Source organism: Ursus americanus, chromosome 18 (assembly GCF_024610735.1).
Source record: "Ursus americanus isolate L20-20 chromosome 18, mUrsAme1.1.p, whole genome shotgun sequence".
NCBI lineage: Eukaryota > Metazoa > Chordata > Mammalia > Carnivora > Ursidae > Ursus > Ursus americanus.
In genome coordinates this window covers 13,854,709-13,880,460 of record NC_142144.1, presented here as the reverse complement: position 1 = coordinate 13,880,460, position 25,752 = coordinate 13,854,709, and the positions used below count along the sequence as shown (strand labels likewise).

The following is a 25,752-nucleotide window of genomic DNA, read 5'->3' as shown; positions in this document are numbered from 1 at the left end:
TCTGTTCATGTATTTGGATACACCACAATGTATCCATTCTTCTACTGACAGACAATTGGGGTGGTTTCCAATTATTTTCCTATAACGAATGCTGCTGCAGTGAAGAATTTGAAGTATGGGTCCTGGTGCACATACATAAGAGTTTCTCTAAACTGTATACCAGAGGTGGAATTGCATGCACATCCTCAAAATACCGTTTTCTTCACTAAACCTTGATTCTGTTTTTAGTCATTCCTCCTAATTCTTTTTAATGTTTGCATTTTATCTCTACAGGTGCATGCACTAAGCTACATCTCTATTGTTGACCGTCTAGGGTTTGTCCCCATTTTTTTAAACTTTATATACACTCTGGGGGTAAAAAATTTTTTTGCACAGAATTCTCTGATTTTTAGGTCATTTCCTTATGAGGAATTCCCAGAAGTGGACTTCTTGAATCAAAGCTGTACTGATTACCATCCAGTGGGAAGGTCTTTACTACTGAAATACACAGAGTAATCACCATCCAAGTAGTTGTTAATCCTTTGGGGATCATAGATCCTTCAGAGAATATGATCAAGGGTATGGATCTTTCCTCCAGAAAACACATGGACATGCGCACACACATAGAAATTATTTGTATTCACAAACAAAGCAGAATGCCATTTCAAGAGTTTCTCAGACCCTCTAAGTACATATGCTGACATCTCTATTAAATAAGATATACTGTGTTGCCTAATGAATATGTCTTATACTTCACCACTTAAGTTCCCATACCAACTCCTGTATCTGTTAAGTAACTTTTGTTTTAAACCACAATTTCCTGAGCATCTACAATGTGCCAGCACCATGCCGGATACGAGAGATAGAAGAATAAATGTTCCTGGCTTCAAGGAATATAGAATCTACTGGGGAAGACATAAAATAACAAGTATTTCCAATAAAACATGTGCAATAGAGAAGCATTCATTAGGCAAAACAGAGATACAAATTAAGGATTGATCAACTTTCCTTTATCAAGGAGTTGCAAAGAATGAATAAACATGCTCAAGGATGTTATAGATAGGAGAAACAGTACCAGCAAAGGGAGAAAGGCATCCTATAACGTGGCACCTATAGGAAGTTATACATGAGTCAAATATAGCTGGGTTAGAAGGGTAATGAATGTAAGGAAGGGTTGGGACGCTTCCTTATTTGAGACTGAGATTAAGAAAACAGTATGGACATAGAAGACGATAGCGGTGGGTCTGACAGCAGAAAGGAAACCGCAAAAGAAGATTTCCTCCCAAATACTTCCTTTTTTACCCCAAACCTACTCTTATTAAACACAAAGGAAAACATCTTGCCTGTTTTTTTGTGCAACCATCTGAAAGTTCAGTGCTCAATATCCAAAGTCTAAAACCTACTTATTAATACAAACAACACATTTAACAGTGTGATGGCTTTCATTTTGTAAGTGGAAGTATCAGAAAGCCAGTACTGAAAGTACTACAATAATTTCCTCATAAAATTGCCTTGAAAATCTAACTTACATGTAAAACTATGTCTGGTTAACATTCACTTAAAATATCTCTTTGGGGGCACCTGGGTGGCTCAGCCGCTAAGCGTCTGCCTTTGGCTCAGGTCATGATCCCAGGGTCCTGGGATCGAGCCCCCCCATTGGGCTCCCTGCTCGGCAGGGAGCCTGCTTCTCCCTCTCACACTCCCCTTGCTTATGTTCCCTCTCCCGCCTGTCTCTCTCTGTCAAATAAATACATAAAATCTTTAAATATATATATATATATGTCTTTTCAGCCTGTCAGTTAACACTTCTAATGCTATCATGTCACGAAAATCATTTCGTTGTTTTGAATTTAGCCTAACTTTTTAAATGTAACTAAACATAATTGTTACTTTGAAGCACTGGTTTCATTATAATGGAAGATGTGAAATTTTTGTAAAACATACATATCTTCTACTCCTCTGGAAAAGGAATATACCCAGTTTTGATAATCTAGACATCTAGACATCTTTGATGTCTTTGGTGGACTTTCATCCAAAGTTCGAATACAATACTATAAAAGTAATATTTCTGGCAATATTTCCTCTTGGTGTGCTGGGATTGTACATACATTTCCCTTCCTTTGAAATTTTAATTTGTTTAGTTAGGTTTCAGCCCTGCTTACTCGTTTCCTTAAAGTAACACCCAAATCATATACATTATACACTTACGCGTATAGAACCACATACATAAAAATATAAGGTGCGATTATAGAGTAATACGACTTGTTTTCTTGTGTGACTAGAAAAGAAAGGAGAAACGGGGTTTTGAAGTTTAAATATCAACCAGCTGAAGCTGAATAAACCAACTGAAGTTTATAAAGCTCTCAGCACAAAGGAACGCCTGACTTACTTTTTCTCTTTTTCAAAGTACTCCTTGGATCTTTAGATGGCATCCCATTAAACACCACTGAGCTTTGTCAAAATACAGGATCTTCAAGGGTACCTCAAAAAATAAAAAGATGTACTCTTGTTGCAGGTTGTCTAATAAACACATAGAACATGGTTCCCTTCAGATTTATACTGAAGAAAGAAAAATTTTTATACGTATGAAAAATTCAAAAGGAACACGTTTTTTCTTTAAAATTTTTATGGAAATCCCAATGAATCTCATAGGGGACAGGCAAAAGCACAAACAAGGATATATGTTAACATATGCTTCCTCCCCCCCACCCCGCCAGGGTGTTGTGTTTTGTTCTAAGAGGGGGAATCTTATGGCATTTTTTTCCCTAAGTGGAAAAACATTTTTAAAAGGGAGTTAAAACAAAAAACATGGTCAATAAATGAAGGGTTCAAAGATTTTCCTGAACGGGTTTGAAAATAAATGCCCTGCGACATATATTAAAAGACTTCCAACAACTCTGACCACTTAAAAAAAGTAAAACGACGAATCTACAATAGGTACAAATTATATACATTTATTTTTTTAATAATTTTAAATAACACTCTTGTATAAATTCTTTTCATATATTCAAATCATACACAAATTTAGAAATGTATCATGAAGCCTAGTACAGCGTATGTAGGAGACATGTTTTTAAAATTTGTGTTAGAATTTTAGTGACATACAGACGAGTTTAATGTTTCAGAAACATTCCCTAATCGCTCGGGCTGACGTGTAATGCATGACAGAGCGCTTGTGCCTAGCGTGAGAACTCAGCTGCGGATCCTTCGGCTCTGGGCTAACGTGGCTCGCGTTGTCGCCCCCGCTGCAGTCATTGTATACGCAGAAGTAACAAGTAAGAGAGGCTCCCAAATGCCTTTGAAAAAGCATCATTCAGCCACTGCCATTTTAACGATCCATAACCTTCAGTCCATTTGACGTTGTTTGACGTCTTCGGATGAACCCGTGTGTTCTTCCTGTTTTTTCCCTCGTCATAGTCACTGGCTCAGGGTTAAAGAGGAAAATTGCCGCTAACCTTCCGTCACTCCCCTGCACACACCAAACTCCTGTTAGTTCCCAAACCCCATACTGTCCACGAAGATCATAATGGACCAAAAGTTTTCTGTGGGTGAGGCCAGAAATGCTCTTCTTGCTCTAACAGGTTACACTGGGTCGCTTTTTACTTCTCTGAACTTTTTGTCGGAGAGCTTTCCTTGAGATGCATAGATTCAACTCCTACCCACAAACCTCAAAGTATAAGAACCAGGGAATGTTCATTACAAGTGCTGTTATGTTCACCGTGTGTCCTACAAAAAATAGAGGACCAAGGTGAATGATCTAACAGCCCCGTCCCAACTGAGGCTCTTGGGAAGACATACTATTGCTTTAGCTCTCTGCCTCCAAAACAGCACGAGAAGGGCTAAACGTCCGGAAGGTACTCGCCGACCAAAATGAATGAATGGGGCAGTGAGTACTGCTTTAATGACCAATTTTCTGGGGGACGTTAGGGCTAGAGAGTAGCCATATAATCTGACACTTATACAAATCCTCTCTCCCCAGATCTCTCTCCTCGCATCCCACATCTGCTCTGTTCTCTCTTAAAATGCAGGTACCCCTAAGAGTAGTAACACATCAATCCATAGGACCCTAGTATAAGTGAGCTTTAGTTTTTATTACCATTTTTCTCTATACCTGCAGAAAGATGTCTGGAAGCTTGACAGTGCAGGGAAGGAGGGGAAAATAAGGGAAGACAGACATAGTTAATAGCACTACCTAGGGCATCTGTCAGAAATGCATCAGGGCTTACGAAAATGAATGAATGAAGATACAATCATTAGTTAATAGTAGTATCTGTCATTTATCAATAAGATTCACACTAGCCTTATTTGAAAATAAACACATTTCTAATCCTTATTTAAAATTCTTCCGATATTATCTTTCTAAAAGACTGACGGGATCCCGGTGCTGAACACCATAGTTCATGGGGATCTTGCCTTCAGAGGAATGAATATTGTGTAATGCATATTCCCTACTAGTTTCCTAGTTTAATTTTGCTGGTAGATCACTTCATGATTGATTTTAATTCTAGAGCAAAATGATTTCCCCCAGCAAAAAGCAGGGGACACTAAAGAATATTTTTTAAAACAAATTTTAAGACCTTAATTTTTTTTTCCACTGGGAAGAATTAAGAACATGACCTAGGAGATGTTAATAAGTATTTAGAGGTTAGTGTTCCTTGTAATTCAATGTTTGCAGTATCTCTTAAGGTCTGTTTCAAGAAATCTCTATATGGCCGGAATCTGGACTGTTTGGCTTTGGCTCTTAGACTCCGACAAACATTCCTGCTTTCTCTATTGATTTAACTTCTACTTAACAAATGGTTCTTCCTCATCGCCCTCAATCCCTCACGTCGAGACGGTGGCAATCTGGGAGGGAGGCGGGTGTGTCAGTCTGCACATGTCCTTGCAATTGTGCAGTGCACAGTCTGTACGTGCATGGGGGCAGCTGCTGGGAAAGCAGATTTTCCCTCCCTGCTTGGGGAAGATTCGTTCACTTTAATGAAGCACAAAATGGTAGTTTTTTTTTCTTATCACCAATACTAGCTTCAGATAGTAATCCTCCTGTGTCCTTTCCATGAAATCCTTCATAGCTATATGCCCCTGGACTGTACCTTGCACTTACAGAAGTTAGAAACAGTCACAGACAGGACTCTTCCCCCAGTCCTCCTTGTCTGGGGCTAGGCGGTTTCTGCACTGGCATACAGTGGAGAGAATATGTGCTTTAGTTAGGAGGCCTGATCCCAAGCCTAATAATGACGTATCGTATAGTCTCGAACAAGACATTTAACCTCATCTATAAAATGGGGACAATAATTACTTCCTCAGGGGGCTATGATAAGGAACAGAGGACATATATATATATAGAAAGGTGTTTTGTGAACTGCAAAGGGCTATAGCAATATTCACTGATTTTAATATAATGTAATGTCACATAACCTATATTCTCGTGAGCAACGGCCAAATATTCAGAACACCTCAGGTTACCAGAAGTAGATTATCTGTCTGTCCATCCTCCAGAACATCATCTCTAAAACCTGAGAAAACTTATGGGTCTCCTACAGAGGGATGACCAAATTACATATTTTTCTTGGGGGAAGTTAGGCAAGGTTGTTAACGTGGATTTCCTAGGTCTGATCTAATAAATCTTTGTTTTTTTTTTCCTAACCACTTGACAGTTTGCCACTCCTCCTAGTAAATATCTATATTTGATTTCTGGCTGCTTTTCCTGGCTTGCTTAACCCACAATCTGTCAATATCATAACAGATGAGAGCAACAGTAGGTGGCCTCTAGGGAAAAACTGTGTATAAAATCAAGGACTAACTGTACCCACCCACCTCCAGAGCTACCCTCTAACCCGACAAGAAGCTCTGCAGGAAGATGGTACACACCTTGTGGCATATGGGTGATAAGCTATGTTCAAATGTAGAAGGTATTTTTTTTTGAGGGGGTGGAGGAAGAATATAAATATTTGACAGGTATGGAGACTGGGGATCCCAAGCGGTACGATGGCTTTTCTTTTGGAACTAAAATATTTCTAATTCCTTTGGAAGACTATCTTTTACATTTTGAGACTTTTTTTTCATGAGGATATGTTCTACATTAATCTATGGAAAATATGTAGACTGGCTAATGTCTAATCAGGGGAGTACTTTGGAGAGCACAGCCTCTGTCCCAGCTTAACAATCAATGACTTAAAAATCTATTGCTTGAATCTATAGTAAGTCAAAGAACATATAACTCTACTTTGAGACTCAGAATGGGAAAGAAAGGTTAGAAACATTCAACCTCTTATAAATTTCAACAGTGTCCAAAGAGGGACTAAAAATGACTGATGGTCACCAGAGTCCCAGCTCTAGCAATATTGCCATCTATGTTACGCTATTTTAACCAATCCCCGTATTTTCTTTTTACAACACCGTTAACTGCTGTACAAATAAATTCTAGATGATAAAATATGACATGATTTTTTTTTACAAATAGATACAAATACAATGTTGACCAGATATGCTACATTAACTATATACACCTTATTTCTCTAGAGGAAGGAAGAGTCCTTATTTTTAGACAATTTACCATTTACACTGACACCCTAAGGAGGACCATCAACTTCCTGCTCCCGGATGTTGCCTTCCTCTTTCTACCATTAAAAGCTTATCCTGTGCTTTGATCCTATCATTGAGCAAGAATTTGGGAAGGAAAAATCAAGCCTTTCTAAAGATCTTCTTGAGATTTTTCTGCCCCTATTTTAGAAACAGTTGAGATTGTTTATTGTGATATAGCCCAGACCTTAAGCTTTCTTCAGTGGTGTCTTTTAGCACAGTAAAAGGAATATCATCCCTGACTTTCCTTTTAAAAAAGGTGTCTCAGGAATGGAGATGAAGTCTTCCGGCAGTCCTTCCCCCTCCACTTCCATCCTGTTTCTGCTGGTTTGGTGAACACTTCCCCAGAAGTCTATTCCGAGGTCAAAGTAGATGTGGGCTGCACTGTAGGGTTCAGCCTTTCTATACTCCCATGTAGTTTGGTACAAAAATATACTTTACTACAAGTCCTTATTGACAGCAACTGCTTCAGATCTTCATGGGGAGAAACTAAAAGTAATGGGCTAAGTGCATTACAAATTTGTACCTGAAAATTTCAGATGCACTCTATGCTTTTGCTTTCTCAGCAAATCTGCCCAGGCCTCATCTGGCCCAGGAGCTGATGGGGTCTTAGTGAGCACTGTGGTCTAATAGTCCAGACAATGGTTCTAGCTCCTTAGGCTTTGTAGTTATGTATGGGTGTCGTCAGGGTCAGCTGCCCGTTGGGAGCCACTTCATTACCATCATCTTCCAAAAGTCCTGACACATCTGCATTGGGAATGCTGTCATGGTAGCTGCTGAAACTGATATTGTCTTCTTTCAGCTCGATGGTCCAAAAGGGGGCATTGAGTTTCCGGTTTTGGTACTCCCGGTACATATAGACAGCCCCCACAAATCCCATCAGTAGCACCACCACAATGATGATGACTGTCAAAATGATGATGTTAAACTGGGTCCATGAAACGTCAGCTAAAGCTGATGTGCTGTTTTCAGCAGAGCTTACTGAGAAGATAGTCTGCAGGGTTGTGGGGGTAAATGTACTATTTATAACAGGGGTGGGCACTGATGTGGTCAAAGAGGCATTGGAAACCAAAATGGTAGAACCTTCAGGTGTTGGAACAATAACTTCTGAAAATAAAAACAGAGAATGAAATGTAAAAGACAAAATTATCCAGTTTTAAGAATCAATAAAAGAAATACACATGGGAGTGGAAGTTGATGTGGGATGCTGAGATGATATTCTGCTTTAAGGTAATGCAAGTTAAAAATAATTTTTAAAGAAATATAGTGGAAAGAATCAAGGTCTAGAAAGCTAGATTGTTACATCCATGCCTGTTCTCCAAAATGTACAATATTAAAATCTTTGGGAAAATTTTAATGTTGCAGTTTCCCATCCTTCTTGACTCTGGGATAGAGTCATACAGATTCCTGCAAAGGCAGTAAATATGTCACTACTGAATCCTGAATCACTTGGTTAAAAGTGATAGGGATAAAAAAACAATCATTTGAGCTAAAATAAGTTCAATGTGTCTGATGGCATTTCATAAGGGTGAAATTCTCTTCAAAGGTGGCAAAACAGAATAAGGAAAATAGTATTTCTAGTTACTTCTGAAAAACACAACTTAAAGGTCCAAATTGATGTCAGCCAAGGGAAAACACAGCCTTCCTTTAATCATGTGTGTAGTGATTCTTCCTTTGTGTAGATCGTAGACGATGTCATAATTAAAGCGCTAATGCAGCACAGCTCAGTAGAAATACCGAAGGCTTTGGAACCAGGTAGAACTGTGTGGCTGTAGACAAGCAAGTGAATCTTGTTAACACTGAGGCTTCTCATCTGTAAAATGGGAGTGATAGCACCTACTTTGCGGAGTTCCTGGGGAGGGTTAGGCGAGAGAGGGCGCTATGGAGCGTTCCCGCATGTAATGTTCACAGGGCTTGGCCCATGGTAGGCACTTGATAAAATGGCTGCTGTTGTCATTATAATTTGTCGCCATAGTCAGACACATTATTCTATCCCCAGAAGAGGCAAGTTTTACATTACCTAGTAACTAATAAGAAAAATCATCATGGTTCTGTCAGCTACGTATGGACAAAGTATGTCTCTAAATGGGAAAGGGAACTGCGTGACAGGATCTCCAGGCTAGTGAAAGGGTTCAGTCTCCATCTTTTAGCCTTGATCACAACGGAATAAGGATATCAAGAAAATGGCAGAGGGACGACACCTGCCACAGACCATCAGCCCAGTATTCAGCATCTGTCAGAATATCAAGGAGTGGTTTCTAAAAGAGCGTGGTCTAATCACTCTGTGACCCAATAAAGCCTGACTATCCCTAGCTCATCCTGAATTTCTAATCATTAATTTTTATCTAAACCTCTACTGACCTTTCCTGCAAGAAACATTTCACCATATGAGTAACTTTTTCTTTCAAAAGTCAGAAGGAATATTATTACTCTTTTCTCCATCGCACATGGGAAGACGCTGGCCCAAAGTTAGGACAGAGGCTACGGTGGACTCTTGTTTCTCAGCTGGAACGTCTAACTGGATTACAGGTCCCTACTTGCAAAGACCTTTGATGGTCACTGGAAGTGATGAGAATATAGGAAGCAAAGGATAAAAGAAATGATAGGACTTTTAAATTATTAACATAAAAATGAAAATAGATGAAAAGAAAATGTGAGAACCCTGCAATGACTTTGTTGTGGGCCTCAGATTTCTGGAGTTGACTTTGGAGCAGCAGGAGAGCAGCAGGAATAGAAGGAGATCCCTTTAGGCAAATATCTATCAAAATCTATTTCCAGAAAACTCCTCCGGTGGGATTGGAAGGTTTTATAAAGCTAAAGGTAGCTGTCCTGCACTCGTCACTGCTAGACTTAGATAGTAAATGTACCACCTTACATGAAGCGTTACCTTTCTTGGTGCAATTTCCCTCGAGGTCTCGGACATAGCCTTCTAGGCAGTTCTCACACCAAAACCCGGTGGTGTTATGGAGGCAGTGGATGCATTCACCACTCTCGGGCTTGCAGATCTTTGGAGTTGTGGTTGAGTCCACGTGGCTGTGACATTGGCACTTGGTGCAGATGCTGTCAGAGTTGTAATAGCCGTTTTCACAGGTGTTGCAGTTCTTGCCCGTGTAACCCTCTTTACACTGGACACAGCTAGGTTCCGATTCACCCAATTCTAAAAGTGAGAGAACACCAAAGAAATTCAGTGCAGCCTCAAGTTACAAGCAAAAATGCAAAACAACTCGTGGTCCTCAAACTGGTTTTTAAACCCTCCCTACTATCTCCTCTCAGACTTAAAGAGACTAATGATCTATACCTTATTTCTTAATTCTTAATTGTCCAGTTTATTGTAAAAATGATGGGGCCCTCCAGAGAATCTCTGCAGGTAGAGAACAAAAGAAATATGCTTACATAAGGAATATGAATAATTGTAATGACGAGGCACTCATAACTGTTTTTATTGCTTCTTTAGTCATGACAGGTGGAATAAACATGATTTTAACAAAAACTTCCTCATCTCTCCCTCAAGTCTCATTTCATATATGTACTTGGATTTGGTTGCAAATCCCTAGAAAGAAAAACCTTTGCTGTTTTTATAACTCCTCTTCGCCTACTCTCACCCTCCTCTCACTCCTTTTCGCCAAGAACTTCATTTATCAACACACTTGATATCAATTGATAACGGATTGCCTGGTCTTTCCTCTCAAAATGAAGAAGCAGAAGAAGGCCTTACTTATGACACAGCTGCCTGTCGATGTCACTGCTGAACAAGGGCAGCGAAGACATTCTTTCGTGGCACCAGGACTCTGATAAAATCCTTCTTTGCATTCTTCACAGTGATCCCCTTTGCTATTTTCCTGGCAGTTTAAACAAGCACCTAAAAGAAGCAAATTATTTTAAGAAGTTAAAGACTTACTCTGAAAGCACAATAACTTTAAATAAATCATACCCGCAACCAAAAGACCTTATGCGTTCACCAGAAGAAGTGATGTGACAGGAATTCGATAGAGTTCAGTTTCTATCCCATCTTATTTCTACATTGGCCGCATCTGTGGGGTCTGTGTCCCCTTCTAGATTGTAAACTCTAGGGAAAGGCTGGGTACATGAGTAGAGGAAGCCCGGGTTGACGGTTGACTGCATACAGAAAGCAGGCCAACTATTTTCAAATTAAAAATAAAAACAATCTAAAGACCTACGTAAAAAAGAATAAATTATATACTATTTTCATAGTTGGGATACTATAGTTAAGTAAGTGAACTAGACCTATATGTGTGAACATGCATAAATCTTGAAAAATGTTGGTTGAAAAAAAGCAAACCGCGGAATGATACAAAACAGAGGACAGTACTTACTTATCTTGTAAAATTTTAAAAAAACATACTAAACAATACTAAGCAAATGGATACAGAATACACTAAGCAAAAGGATACATACATATGATATGTGGTAAAAATTAAACGTGGACTGAGGGGGCATAGGCAAATCTCATGCTCTGCTCATCTTTGTGAGGGAAGGAGAAAAATGAGACACGGGGAAAAAGAGGACTCCAACTGTATTTGAAATTTCCTATTTCAAATATATAACTATATATAATACATATAAATATTGGGCAAAATACCAAAATGTTAATATTTATTAATTCTAGGTGTAGGTACATGACTATGCATATTATTCTCCATACATTTTTATATTAAAAAATTCAAGATCAAAGTAAAAACAATTAATTAATAGGAGCGCCTGACTGGCTCAGTCAGTAGAACGTGTGACTCTTGATCTTGGGGTTGTGAGTTTGAGCCCCACAATGAGAGATTACTAAAAATAAATAAATAAATAAATAAAAACTTTAAAAAAATTAGTAGAGAAAATGAAAAGGAAGGAGGAGAGCAAAGCGATGTGTTTTGTAGTAATACTCTCATGGTACCCTATTAGTAAAGATATTATACAGGCACTGAAGCAGCATCGTGTCTGAAAACAAAAAATGAAAAAGCACAGTGTAATTAACATCCCTTTTTTACGGGGCCACAGAGACGCACAGGGACTCTTCCAACTGCTATTACAGGAATAAGTGAGAAAATGTGACATAGAAACCTAAGAAGACGATAAAATTTTACCTGGTAAGCTAAATACCATTCAATGCTAAAACTATTCATAAACAGTTGTATTTGATTTCTTTTCCTTATGAGTGAAATATTTATGAAAAAGGGCAGAGAGACTGAGGCTGTGAAATAAAATGGTCTGACAACTGGGGCAAAATTTGAAAAACCAAATGACAATGTTATTAACACACATGGCACATCTCAATTCTTAAGTCATTACAACAGAATTTCCCCAAACTTCATGAACTGACGGGGAAAGACAGGTTTAAAAGTTTATTACCTGAACACTGAACTTTGAACTAAATCAAATTCCCATGCAAATGTCTCTTTCAATCATATAATTGTTTTTAAGATATTATTTCTAAGTAATCTCTACACCCAACATGGGGCTTGAACTCATGACCCCAAGATCGAGAGTCGCATGCTCTCCTGAGCCACCCAGGCACCCCAATCATATAACATTTTAAGGCCTGTTAGTGTTAATGATACTTTTCACATACATAACAAAATACTAGTATATCCTCATACAGTGATAAACACATTAGGTACTGATTTCTTTCCAGATCTTCTTATATCCTGATCCCTCTTTAGCTATGTATCTTTGTGACAATAAAAATAGCTGAAAAATACATACTAAGAAACAGCAAACTGCGGATTTTGGTTCTGCAAATAAGATAATCTTTTGTTTGTTGTTTGTTTAGAGAGGGAGGGGGAGGGGGAGGGAGAGAGAGAAACTTGAGCAGGTTCCATGCCGAGCGAGGAGGCCAACGCAGGGCTCCATCTCACAACCTTCAGATCATGACCTGAGCCAAAATCAAGAGTTGGACACTTAACCGACTGAGCCACCCAGGCACCCCCAAAAATAAGATAATCTTAAATGTTAAAGTGTTCTGCAGTTTGGAAAAATCAAAACCTGCATTATGTGTAAAATCTGGACACCTGCTGGCCCCTTTTAAAAATGCGCGATGAAAATAATTTTTAAGAAAACAAGTTCTGATAAAGTCCTAAACTTTCAAAATACCTCAAAAATGTTAATAGTCCTGTAACAGAATATGGATGTTTGGGGAAAGATGTGTTCCAATAACATGCCACTTGCATGTGACTAATGTAGCAAGAACAGGTCATATTGCTCTTCTTATTTAAAAATGGTAAATATATATACTGTTAATAGTTTGCTTCTACTATGCTATTGGACTTACATGCTTATTTTGGGGGGGCTTTTTACTATTTTAGATAAGACCTCAAGCCTTGGTGCTTATCACAATATCATTCCATTCTCTTAAACCGTTTATATTAGAATATACATTCTTTTAAGAAATTATAAAATGTATAACAATTAAACATTTTTTCCAGAAGAATTTATTTCCATTCATTTTATGCTGTATCCTACAAAGAAAAGTCAATGAGAAAAAAATAACGATATATGGTAAATATGTTGTCTCAAAAGGAAAGATGAAAACAAGTCTAATAATAAGACTCATTACTCTACACTGCTTCAAAAATAGCACGCACCTGGAACACAGCCACTGAGAAAGAAAATTAATGAATTACAGACAGACAGACATAAATACAGCCAAGTGCTATCAGTAGCTGTGAGGGCAACAGCTCTTTTGATTTCTCCCCTTTCATTTTCACGTGTCTCTGGTATGCATGTATCCTTTTTTTATATTGTCTTGATTTTTTTCCTGATTACAAAGCTAATACATTATAAACTCTATCACATGCGTATTATAAAATATTTTAAGAACTCAAGCAAGTTTAAAACATTTCATGAGAAACTTGGAGGAAATGTTTTTAGAATAACAATGAAGATCATAACCTTTCAAGTCCACATCCAGTAGGAACTGGTGGTGTGGCTTTACCTTTCTAACAGCTCATAGCTCCTCTTGGGGAGGCAAGAGAGCATAAGAAAACTGGTATAGTGTTTAATGTCAGATCTGAGTCCCACTCCCAGAGGAACCTCTTACCAGTGATGGGACCTTTGGGAAATAGCTTCTCTGACTCTCACTTTTCTAATCTGTAAAGTGGGATGATTCTTGGGCTAATGATTTAATGTAACATGAATATTTCAAGTGGTGAAAAACTATTCCATAAGACAAATGTTTTCTCTTTATGTTTCAATTTCCTCATCTATAAATTAAGAAAGCCACACTAGATGAAATCTAAGTTCCCATTAAAATCTAAAAGTTGAGGGTCTCTCTTTTATGATAAAGGATATGTAAACATTAGCTGAAGTTTAACTTTATTATACTCTGCCTGGAACCTCCCAAAATACAGCAATATCGCCTTAAAATTCACATTCTCTTTGCTGAAAGATGGCCAAAGGAGCGGATTACCAAATGAAAAAAAGAAGAAGAAGAAGAAAAAAAAAAAAAGGAGTGACTGTTTCCTGAAGCTGATCTCATCAAGCTCACTGGCTAGGCAGCAAACCAGTGTGGTAGGGTAACCAAGAAAGCAACCAGTCAAAGAAAAGAATGTGGGGCTCCTTTCCAACCAAATTCAATGACAACGCTTTGGAAACATAAATCGCCACCTGTAAAAAGCCTTGTCCCTATTTATTTTGCCATCCCATAGTTTATATATAAACCTGTCAGAAATACAGCAATGTGCTTTTTTGTGGGAAGAAACGCCTGATTCTCCCCCTATAGAGCAGAAGGCAAACTTGAACCTGTCAAAAAGAAAGAAAGCCAAACCTCCGTGAACAAGGGAGAGTAACAGAGGATAAGGTCAGAGAGAAAGGCAGGGGCCACAAAATGTAGAGTCATGCAGGCTATAGAAAGAAGTCTGAATTTTATTCCAAGACGGATGGGAAGCCATCCAAGGGTTTAAGCATGAATGACATGATGTGGTTTTACATTTTAAAAAGATCACTCTGGTTGTTCTGTGGAGACTGGACTGTGGTGCGGTGGGGCTCTGGGGTGAGAGGACAAGAGAGGAGGCAGAGAGGTAGGATGAGATCAGAGAGTGCCACAGTAGTTCAGAGAGATGACAGGGGCTTGGACAAGGATGACAGTAACAAAGGTCATAAACAGTGGTCAGATTCGTGGTGTATTTTGAATGCTGGGCTGATAGAACTTGCTGATGGATTGGCTATTTGCAGTGAGAAAAAGAAAGGAACCAGATATGACTCTTAGGCTGAATGGTGTCAGTCACCAAAATGAAGAACACTAGGAGTAAGGCAGGCTTGGCTTACAGGGTAAAATAAAGAATTGTTTTGGATGTCTTGGGTTTTGATGCCAGTTGAGGCATTCAGACGAAGATGTCCAATGCACTATTGGATCTTTGAGTGTGAAGATCAAGGGAGAAATGTAAATCTGGTAGTCAGCACAGACATAGATGGCATTTTAAATTAAATCCAAGGGACTGAATGAGATCACTTAGGGGACAGTAAAAATGGAGAAGACAAACATGTAAGATTTATTTATTTTAGAGAGAAAGAGAGAGAGAGAGCACACACACAGTAGGGGGAGGCGCAAAGGGGCAGGGAAAGAATCCTCAAGCAGATTCCCTACTGAGCGTGGAGAATGACACAGGGCTTGAGCCCAGGATCCTAAGATCATAAACTGAGCCGAAACCAAGAGTGGGATGCTTAACCAACTGAGCCACCCAGGCGCCCCAAGAGGAGCAAAAATAAATAAATATTCTTAAAGGAAAAAGAAGTGCACCATGTGAACATAAAGTTCTAGTTTGAAAAAATATTAGTCTCCTACTTCCATTTTAAAGTAAATATATACTCAATAAAGAAAATCTAGAAAATACAGGAGAATAGAAGAAAAAAAATCACCATCAGAAATCTGTCATTAAGATTTTGAATACTTTTCCTTGAAAACTTTCCTTATGTATAGAAGTTTAAGTTTTGCTTTTCAAATAGTCTAAATATATGGCCATGTCCTTTCACGCCCTGCTTTTTTTACTCTCATGTTGTTATATATACCAATCTTAAAAAATTTTAATGACTACTTAATAGTTGCCGTTTATTGATTACTCATAATGAGCCAGGCACTGTATTAAAGGTTTTATAAATATATTGCACTGAATCATCACAACAACCCATTAGACAGTTACTGTCATTATCTGCATTTCTAGACGAAGAAACAGGCTACGTAATTCGGCCAAAGTCAAGTCAAGATTGCACTTGCCGTGCTTTTAACCATGTACCGCCTAAGTAACATAACTGGCTTCATTCTCTGTTGATAGAAATAGGTTTGTCTAATTTTTTAGAATTACCACTACCACTTTAGTAAGCTTCTTTGAACGCAAAGCTTTTTATGAATTTAGAATTATTTCCTCAGAATAGATTTCTGGAAACAGAATTACTGGATCAAGGAGGTATTCTGAAGACTCCAATACACATTGTGAAAATGTTCTCCAAAATGTTTTTCCCCAATATATTTTATCACAAAAAATTTACTTTAAAACCTTCTTCATCTAAAACACAAGGTCTAGAAAAAGACTAGAAAGGGGGAAACGTTAAGGACTGGGAAAACATAGTAAGTGGCCACCAGAGGGCAGCCGTATCACAGCGCTGTTGAAAAAAATCTTTGAGACAAAAGGAAAGGCTGATTATATATTAAGCCTGCAGGTTTAAATTAAGTACTTGCATGTCTTCGTGTTGAAGTCCTCTTTTATTATATTTCCAAACAGAGAAACCATTTATTTTTCTTATTACTAACTGCTTTTAGAAATCATAACCATGGCAAAGATCTCTTTTGCCTTAAATTATCTCGAGCAAGGACAGGTTGGGATTTACTTGACATTGAAGATAGCTACCTCATTGCTGCAAGCAAAACTAGCAGTGAGAGGCAGCAGTGTAGACCGCTTTCTTACTATACAAGACCTGGGGAGAAATTTAAATCAACTCAGTAGGATGAAGCGTTCCTGTCCTTAACCAGGATTGAAATTTATCTTTCCTCTGTGTATTTTTCATTTACCGAACAAACATTTAGTGAGTACTGACTGCGTGCCAGGGTCCAGGCTAGAGATTGTGCACAATGATGAACAAACTGATATTGCCCCTACCTTCATAGAACTTACGACGTAGTGAGTAGGCTACACATGACTCACAATCACAAATAAATACAGAATTATAAACATAAGGTCCCGTGACAAAAAATACAAGTGCGTATGACAGTGTATAATTGGGGACTGTCATTCAGCCTGGAGTATCAGGAACTGCTTTCCAATGAGTAAGCTTTAACTGAAGGCCTGAAGGAAAAATAATGATTTAATAAGGCAAAGGGGCTAGCGGTGGCATAGAGGTATATTAGGAAGACCGTTCTAGGCAGAGGAAAGATCATGTATGTAAATCTTAGGACAAGGGAACACGGCTTGTTTTAGGGATAGAAGCCAGTATGACTGGATCACAGACAGTAGAGAAAAAGAATAGCTCAAGAGAGAACCAGTGAGTAGCCAGGGACCAGATCGCATAACAGAAAAAAAATAACACGATTTCTCCTGAATCAATTTTTTTCACCATGGACTAGAGGAATAAAACAAAGAATTTCAAATACTTTCCAGGGTACTTTCAATTTCAAGTACTCTGCTACCCTGCTATCATAAAAACACTTGTACTTGTCAGACTAGTTTGTCCTGATTTTTCTGTTGAGGGAAAAAGATTTCCAAGGAAGGATTTCTAATCCTTACGTTTAGGAAAACTGACCATTGGAAGAGTTCATTGTCTTTAGCTTTTAATAGTTTGCCTCAGTATGGTTTTCTTTGTTTTATACTGCCTGGGGTTTGCTGAGCTTTCAGAATCAGTGGGCTGATGGCTTTCACCAGTTTGGAAAAATCTCGGCCATGATCTCTACAAATTTTGCTTCTGCCCCAATCTCTCTCTCCTTTCTTTCTGAGTCTCCAATTACATTTATGTTAGTCTTTTTGGCTGTGTCCCACATGTCTTTCCTGCTCTGTTCTTTCCATTGCATTTTTTACTTTGTGCTTCAGCTGAATATTTTTAACTGAGCTGTATTCAAGTCTACTTATCTTGTCTTCACTGTGAATAATCTTTTGTTAAACACATGCAATGTGTTATTCATTTCAGATGTTGTATTTTTCAGTCCTAGGCTGACCTTTCAATTTTTTTTATAGATTCCAGTTCTCTTGAAATTTTCCTCTTTTTCCTATTTTCTGAGTTTTCCTCTATTTTCTGGGTTTTCCTCTATTTTCTTAAAGCATTAATTTTAGTTATTTTAAAGGCATCGTTTGCTAACTCTAACATCTGGATCATCTGTGGGTCTGCTTCCATTGTTTCTTTTTTCTCTTTATTATTGGTCACATTTTCCCTCAGCATTGTCTAGTATTTTTGATTGCATGCCAGATACAGTGTATAAAAGAACCACAGATAACTCTTTTCCCTGTTAACCAGATACAATGAGAGAATTGCCTCAATCCAATTCGAAATTGAGATGGGTTGAAGAAGGACTGTAATTTCAGTATGAGTCAGTTCACCTATGGCTCATCACTCTTTCTTGGTCATGGCCCTCTAATGCTTTTGACTGAAAGCCTAGCATCCCTGAGTCTCCACAGCCCTGAGAGACTGCAACAGACTGAGTACTGCCCTTTGGTGGTTTCAGCCCAGGTCCCACTCCACACACTTCAGAACCTGGCAAGGTCTTGAGAGAGAGATGGTCGTATATGGTAGCAGGGCCTCTCTTTCTAAAGGGATTTTGTCTCCTAAGCACCATAAGACTGAGAGACTTCTTTATCCCTTTTGGGCCAGCCTCTCATCTCTTGCACAATCAGCTAATGTCCTGTGAGAAAACTGGCCTTGTGTTGAGGGCTCCTCTAGATTCCAATCCATCATACAAGTCCCAGACAACTGCCAAAACCTCTTCTTGTATCTCTTTCCTCAAGAAGAATTCCTTTGCTTGGGTTAAATCTGCATCTTAGCCTATGACCAGAATCAGCAAATGTCCCCTGGAAATAAAATGGCTGATGGTCATCCACTTACTTAATTAGAGTTCTACCCTTTCTGGAATTTTAGTTCATATAGTCTTCTCTGCTTCCATAGTTCTCCAACCAATATGATTTTTGAAATTTATGAAAAGAACAAAAGACTAATCACATAACAAAGTTAAGGAAAGTGTGTACCTGTGAGGGCATCACAACTGGCAGACCGATTATTACATCGGCAGGGCAAGCAGCCACTCTTACTAAAGTCATAATATCCATCTTGGCATCGATCACATGTAGAGCCGGTGACACCCACTTTGCATTGGCATTTCCCAGAACTGCAAATAAAAGCAAAGACAATGAACAAAAGTAAATGAGTTTGAAAGTTTTGTTGCCTAACATCCCATCATAGATGATCTTAATGTAGAAATACTTTCAACTAGATTCTAATTACTAGAATTATTGTGATTTTTTTAAATTGGAAGTTAAACAACTTCATGACTATATACATTCAACTGACATACTAACACTAATCATTTGTGACAAATTAATCCTCTGCACTTAGGTAGTTTAAAATAACTGATAAAGGAGCCATGGAGAACATAAGTCCCCAGTGCTTAGAAATCTTTGTTTACTAAGCAGTGGGGCATAGAACTGGTACCACCGCTACCTCTCACTCCTGGATCATTCCACAGTTCCATCAGCATCCACCCTGCCCAATATGGAGAAGAGAAGAAACTCCACCTAGTCTTCACCCAACCTAGCTTCTGGCTGAAGAATATGAACACCAAGATCTATATCCATTTAGACGCTGAAAATGATACAATTTTCTACTTTAGATCCAGGATATATTAAAATCATATTTCTGGTAATTAAACTGGAATTCACAATTAAGTAAATATAAGGGGGACCTCTATTGTTTTCTGCATTAAATCCATATAAAATTCTAGATTGTCAACCCAAAAAGAAGTCTAAAGTCTAAAGTAAGAAAAATAGGGATGCCTGGCTGGTTCAGTCGGTAGAGCATGTGACTCTTGATCTTGGGCTTGTAGGTTTGAGCCCATGTTGGATATAGAGATTACCTAAAAATAAAATCTTTAAAAAGAAAGAAAGGAAGAAAAATACTTTATTTAACAATGTGACTCTTCTTTATATGCTTATTCTGAACCTGAAATTTTTAGACTTCACCTGAGCATATCTTGGCACCAGTCATATTAGATGGGAGACAATTTAAGGTAAAACTGCTTTTCAATGTAACATTTTTTAGAGAGTCAGCTCCTAATAATGAGCCCCCGTGGGACTGATAATTTTAGTTCAAGAACCCAAGCTCAAATTATTAATACTTAAACAGCTCTTACATATATCAGTTAAAGTAATCTCCTTCTAATTCCCATATTCCTATTTCTATAATAAAAACAGAAGTTCCAAGTTTGAGAGTTACTGGAATTTTCAGTTGCACTCTGCAGAACGGAAGTAAAGCAACTTTCAACCATGTGTATTCTACTTGCAGTGTACAAACCTAAGGACTTTTTTTTTTTTTTTTGACATATGCCTCTCTTTTTCATCAGCATCCCCTGGGCTAAATAATGAGGCTTACATCCTCCATCCCTAAAAACTATATTGAGCCGCTAGAGTAAAAGTTTACTTCTCTCTCCCTCTTACGGTTCTCTGCACTATCCCAGGCTATGCCAAAAAGGAGTAGAAAAGTAGAAAAACAGTTTGACATGGAATATTTTTAGGGCTTTACTCAAACAAAACCAGTCCAAGAAGGGAAAGGAAGCCAGGCTTATGTAAATAATATATACTTTACATATTTCAAAGTCTTGTATCCTGAGAAGCCACCCATAGGCCTCTGTATTCCTATCTTAAAGCTGTCTAGTATATCAGGTTACGTAATTGCTTGACTAACAAGTAGTTTTACAGAAAATGTAAAACAGAGGCATCTGACAGCAGGAGTGCTGCTGTTGCTGCTGCTGAAGACAATGATAAAAACGATGAGCCATCATTTATTGAGCGCCTATGTCAATAAGTATAGATATGCTCTCTAATCTTCAAAATAACCCTACTAGGTAAAGTCCTAATCCTCATTTTACTATTGAAGAAAATCAGAGAGGATAAAGTTGTTGTCCGCACCTAGTAAGTCAGGCTGATTTTTACAAAGCCAGACTTTTCCTACTATACCATGGCACTTACCACTCCCTAAGTCTGAATCTAAATTTGCACAAGAAATTTGCATGCCAAATAACTTGATACCTACTTGGGTATTAAGCTTCATTCGGTAGATTCCAAGCACCACAATTCACCATTTATTTAGGTTCTCACCTCAGTGAGCTGTTTCTGCCTTGCCCATACTCCGCCTAAGAAAAGTGGTCTCTTTTCTTACTGCCAGTAAATTTTAGGTCTTCCTTAACAAAAGCTAAGAGTTCTTACTGCTTGAAGAGAAACTGCAGCCCAGCAAAGTCCGAGGTTCCCAGAGATGCAAGCCCAAATATTTTGATGCTTAAAGCTTAGTTAAAATTTGTACTGATCATAGTAAAGAAGTGAGACTTGGTTTTAAACATGCAACAGAAATGTACATTACCAACCATGTCTCTTAAGTAACTTCACAAAAAAATAAAACAAAAGGAAAAAACCCAACACACATATGCTTACACAGTCTTACACAAGAAAATCTCAAGGTACTTAAAGATCTAGCAAAGTAAATCTGTATTCATCAAATATGAAGTTCAGGAATATGTTATTACTGAACAAGAAGGAACTAGTCAACTTCAGTCTCACTGAACTGTCAGAAAATTATAAAGGATATAATTGCCTTACAAAGAAATGCTAACATTTTATTAGCCAATTTCTAAGTCTTTTAAAATGTTAATCAAAATATGCTTGCTCCTCATTTCTCTACAGATTATTTGGTAAACAGAAGAATAAAGTTACTTTTAATGACAGTGTTTGCCGAACTCACCAGCCTACAAGAAAATGATATTATCTTGGAATGCCTAATCACTTCATAATATCTCATAATCATAATATAGTCCATGTTCTCAAAGTAGTTGCTATTCCTGTAAGTGGACTTTCCCTTCATAATTCTGCTCTGCATACTCAAAAGACTGATGCAGGCATCTTTCTCCCTGGAGAATGTGTTCCTTAGTTGCTGATGTAAAAATAAAAACCCCACAAGGGGCTTGCTTTATGAATCCCGATAAAGTGATTGACTAGTCTAGATACCATGCTTCATTTTTCCTGGGTAGATTTTAAAACAACAGGAAAGGAGGTGCTTTCTCTCTCTCTCTTTTTTTTAATATAGCAGAGAGTGGGAAAGTTTGCTGTGAGACGGCACTAGCAGTACTCTCCATGTTACTCATGGCCCAGGGCCAATTTCTGCATGTATAAGAATTAAATCACTCGGCAAATATAAAGCTCTCCCTGTGTGACTTCTTTTACAGAATAAAGCCTTTACAACACCCCCTTTCATGGTCTCCCTCTGTTGAAGACTGTTGAATGCTTTTTGAAGCAAAGGTCAATGATATAAATGCAATGAAATCAAAGACAGAAAAAAAAGTCCTGTTAACAGACCACTTATGCTTATCCATAGATTTGAAATGAAAGAACCGAAGACTCATAGCTTCATATCTGGAAAATAAGGGCACAAAACTAGATTTTGAACAGAAGTCAGAAATCTATACTATTGAGATCAGTTAAGATAAACTAAGATAGAACTTGCTCATCCGGTGTCACTTTTTATAGACATGAGTTAATTACTAGTAAAGTACTAAGATAGTATGGAGAATTACACCAGAAAGAAGAATATAGAGTTATTTACAAAGGAAGCACAAGCATTGTGCAACTAAGCCATACTAAGTATAAATAAGTATATACTATACATTTCTTAAATTATCCCAAATAGGATTCTCAGATTTTCTACGGTGTCAGGTGCTTAGTTATAGAATTACCACACTCATAAGTGTGAACCACTATTACAAGGCTTGAATCTTTAAAAATGAACTCTTAAGGGGTACTTGGCTGGCTCAGTCAGAAGAGCATGCGACTCTTGATCTCAGGATCATGAGTTCAAGCCCCATATTAGTATAGCGATTACTTAAATAAATAAAAATTGAAAAAAACTATCTCTTAAAACGTGAATAATATATTTTCTGACATGAAGTCATTAATTTTTCAAAAGGGAATTCAATGGTGTATCACATTTCAAGATATGGTACATATTTATGTCATGCAAGTACTAAACAAAATATCTTTTTAGAGGTTCTGGTCTGTTTATGATGAGTAGATGGAGAATCTCCAGAATTTCCATTATTTTATAACAGCACTGACTAGGGTGGAAAGGGTGGAACACAGGAAGGAAGGTATCAGGGTCTATGGAAAATTCATAGCCTAAGGAGACAGAGAGCTTGGTTCATATTCCAGCTCTGCTAGTGACTAGCTGGGACCAAGGGCTTATTCTATCTTAGACTCAGTATTCTCACTTGTAAAATGAAGGCAGTTATACCAAACTTTGTAGGGTTACTGTGAAAATTAAAGATTACATACCCAGGGTCTCAGCATAGCATCTGGGATGTGATCAATATTCAAGAATAAAAGAATTACAAAGATGATGACAGTAATCCTAGATCTTGAATTTTTCCTGAGAATTATAAAGAAAATGGGCTGGACTCTCTAATAGGCAAAGGCAGACAAAGCTAAGTTATTTCCTTTTAAAATTCTGTTTACAAACCTAGAGAAATTGCAAGAATTTATGGGGGTAATTGTTAGTTTAGAGCAAAAAGGTGGCTAGGAAAAGACAGCACATTATGAAAACCAGGTAGAAATAGTTTGGGGAAAGAAAATTCTAAAATTGAGAAGGGAGGGGCACCTGGGTGGCTCAGTCTTAAGGTTAAGCATCTGACTTCAGCTGGGGTCCTGATCTCAGAGTCCTCTTGGAGTCCTGGGACTGAGCCCTGCGCTGGGCTCCATGCTTAGTCGGGGGGGATCTGCTTGTCTCTCTCCCTCCCCCTCTGCCTCCTCCCCCCAGTCATGTGCACATGTTCTCTCTTTCAAAGGAATGAATAAAATCTTTTTAAAAATTTGTTTAAATAATAGAGAAGAGAAAGGATCTGCAAAAGCCTACATGATGTGGGACCTAAATCAGTGAGACTGATGTATTTTTGTACAAACTAGCTAATTGATTTAATTTTTTTCTACATTGTCAAATGTCTCAGCATGTTTTGTGTTATCAGAAACATTGTCTATTTTCTTCCTAAGAGGTATAAGATATAAATGACATGTACATGGCATATCTTTAGACATCATGTCATCAATCTGAACTTGTCATAGAATAACTAAAAAGATAGTTTTAATTAGGGGAAATTAATTTATTTATGGTTATTCTGAAGCCTTGTTTTTCTTCCTTCCTTCTTCCTCACACAATTTACATCTTGGCACTCCGACATGGAAAGAATAAGAAACAGAAAAAATGGATAATTAGAGGTATCGATTTTTTTTCTTCTATCTTTTCTTTTATAACTAACAATTCAGTGTAGGGACGTCTGGGTGGCTCAGTCAGTTAAGCATCTGCCTTCAGCTCAGGTCATGATCTCGGGGTCCTGGGATTGAGTCCTGTGTCATGGGCTGGGACCTTGTTCTCCCTCTCCCTCTGCCATTCCCCTTGCTTGTGTTCTCTCGCTCACTCACTCTCTCTCAAATAAATAAATAAAAATCTTAAAAAAAAAATAAAAACAATTCAGTGTAGAAAGAGATTGAACCACTAGTTAAAACACAGTATGAAATTAACAGAAAATTGCTGATTATAATCTCTCTCAATATATTAAAAATAATATTAAAAAGAAGCCAGAAAAAGTTGTTCTAACTAGAAAAAAGTCTTTACATGGGAAAACAAAGAAAATGAAAATTTATTAGCAATTCTTAACTTCATGTTTGTGTCATGGTTTTGTAAAGGTAGTAAAAATAGTTTCTCCTTTTGGTTATGAAAGAAACTCAATAATTGGACATTTTGGCAAAAGACCATCTGCATTTGGCATTCCTCTGTCTTTCTACAATCATGGAAAAGACCATTATGCAATGAGCAAAGCTCCTTTGCTGGAGAAAAAAAAAGATAGCTTTATTGTTGAAAACATTGGGCTATTATACTAAACATTCCTTGTATTTTTGCGGGCAAATAGTCTAAAATATTCTGAGAGGAAATCCATATTCAGACAGAAATTCTTAACACTCAAAAAGTGTATTGCCTAAGTGCAAAAATATTTTCTGATAGTTGATCTTACCAAAATCAAATTTAAAAGCTTATTTGAAAAGTCAGAAATAAAACTTAATGGCAAAAAAAAAAATAAAAAGTGTCATATTTCCAGAGCCATAACTTGGGAAGGCTTAACTTAATTCAACTAGGAAAATTATTTCTTGTTTCCTTCACTTTTTTAATGGAATAAATATGGCCATAAGAATACTCAAACCCACACAATTACTCCATTATTTGATAGAGATTTCTGCATTTTAAAAGTCATTTTGAAAAAAGAAAGAAAAAGCATGTCCCGATAGCATCTCCTTGAAAAGAAGATACACCTCAAATACATTAACATTGTATTCTTTTGTAACCATCGTGAAAGGTTTGCTTGATGAAAGGGTAATTTTTTAAAAATCTTTTTTCAATTTAAATTCTAGATAGTTAACATACAGGGTAATATTTGTTTCAGGTGAAGAATTTACTGATTTGGCACTTCCATACAACACCCAGCGCTCACCACAAGTGCACTCCTTAATCCCCATCACCCATTTCACCCACTCCACCTCCCCTCTGGTAACCATCAGTTTGTTCTCTATAGTTAAGAGTGTTTCTTGGTTTGCCTCTCTCTCTCTTTTCCCTTTGCTCATTTATTTTGTTTCTTAAACTTCACATATGAATGAAATCATATGGTATTTGTCTTTCTCTGACTGATTTATTTCACTTAGCATAAAACTGTAGCTCCATCCATGCTGTTGCAAATGGCAAGATTTCATTCTTCTTGATGGCTGAGTAATATTCCTCTGTGTGTGTGTGTGTGTGTGTGTGTGTGTGTGTGTGTGTGTGTGTGTATACACATATCATACACACCATATCTCTTTTTATCCATTCATCAGTCAATGGAGCCTTGGGCTCTTTTCATAATCTGGCTGTTGTAGATAATGCTGCTATACACATTAGGGGAGGGGAGCCTGGGTGGCTCAGATGGTTGAGCATCTG

The 25,752-nt window shown here is 37.7% G+C and overlaps 1 protein-coding gene across 1 annotated transcript in view; it reads right to left on the bottom strand.

Moving 5' to 3' along the window:
• Positions 1–2,917: 2,917 nt before the first annotated feature.
• The window catches only part of MEGF9 (multiple EGF like domains 9), an 83,554-nt gene continuing 60,719 nt past the window's right edge, over positions 2,918–25,752 (bottom strand). The window contains exons 3-6 of the mRNA XM_045791073.2: positions 18,726–18,865; positions 10,274–10,417; positions 9,446–9,715; positions 2,918–7,665 (exon numbers count right to left, since the gene is read on the bottom strand). Of these exons, the coding sequence (XP_045647029.2) occupies positions 7,214–7,665; positions 9,446–9,715; positions 10,274–10,417; positions 18,726–18,865 (1,006 nt within the window). The 3' untranslated portion in view covers positions 2,918–7,213. The remainder of the gene's footprint in view (positions 7,666–9,445; positions 9,716–10,273; positions 10,418–18,725; positions 18,866–25,752) is intronic.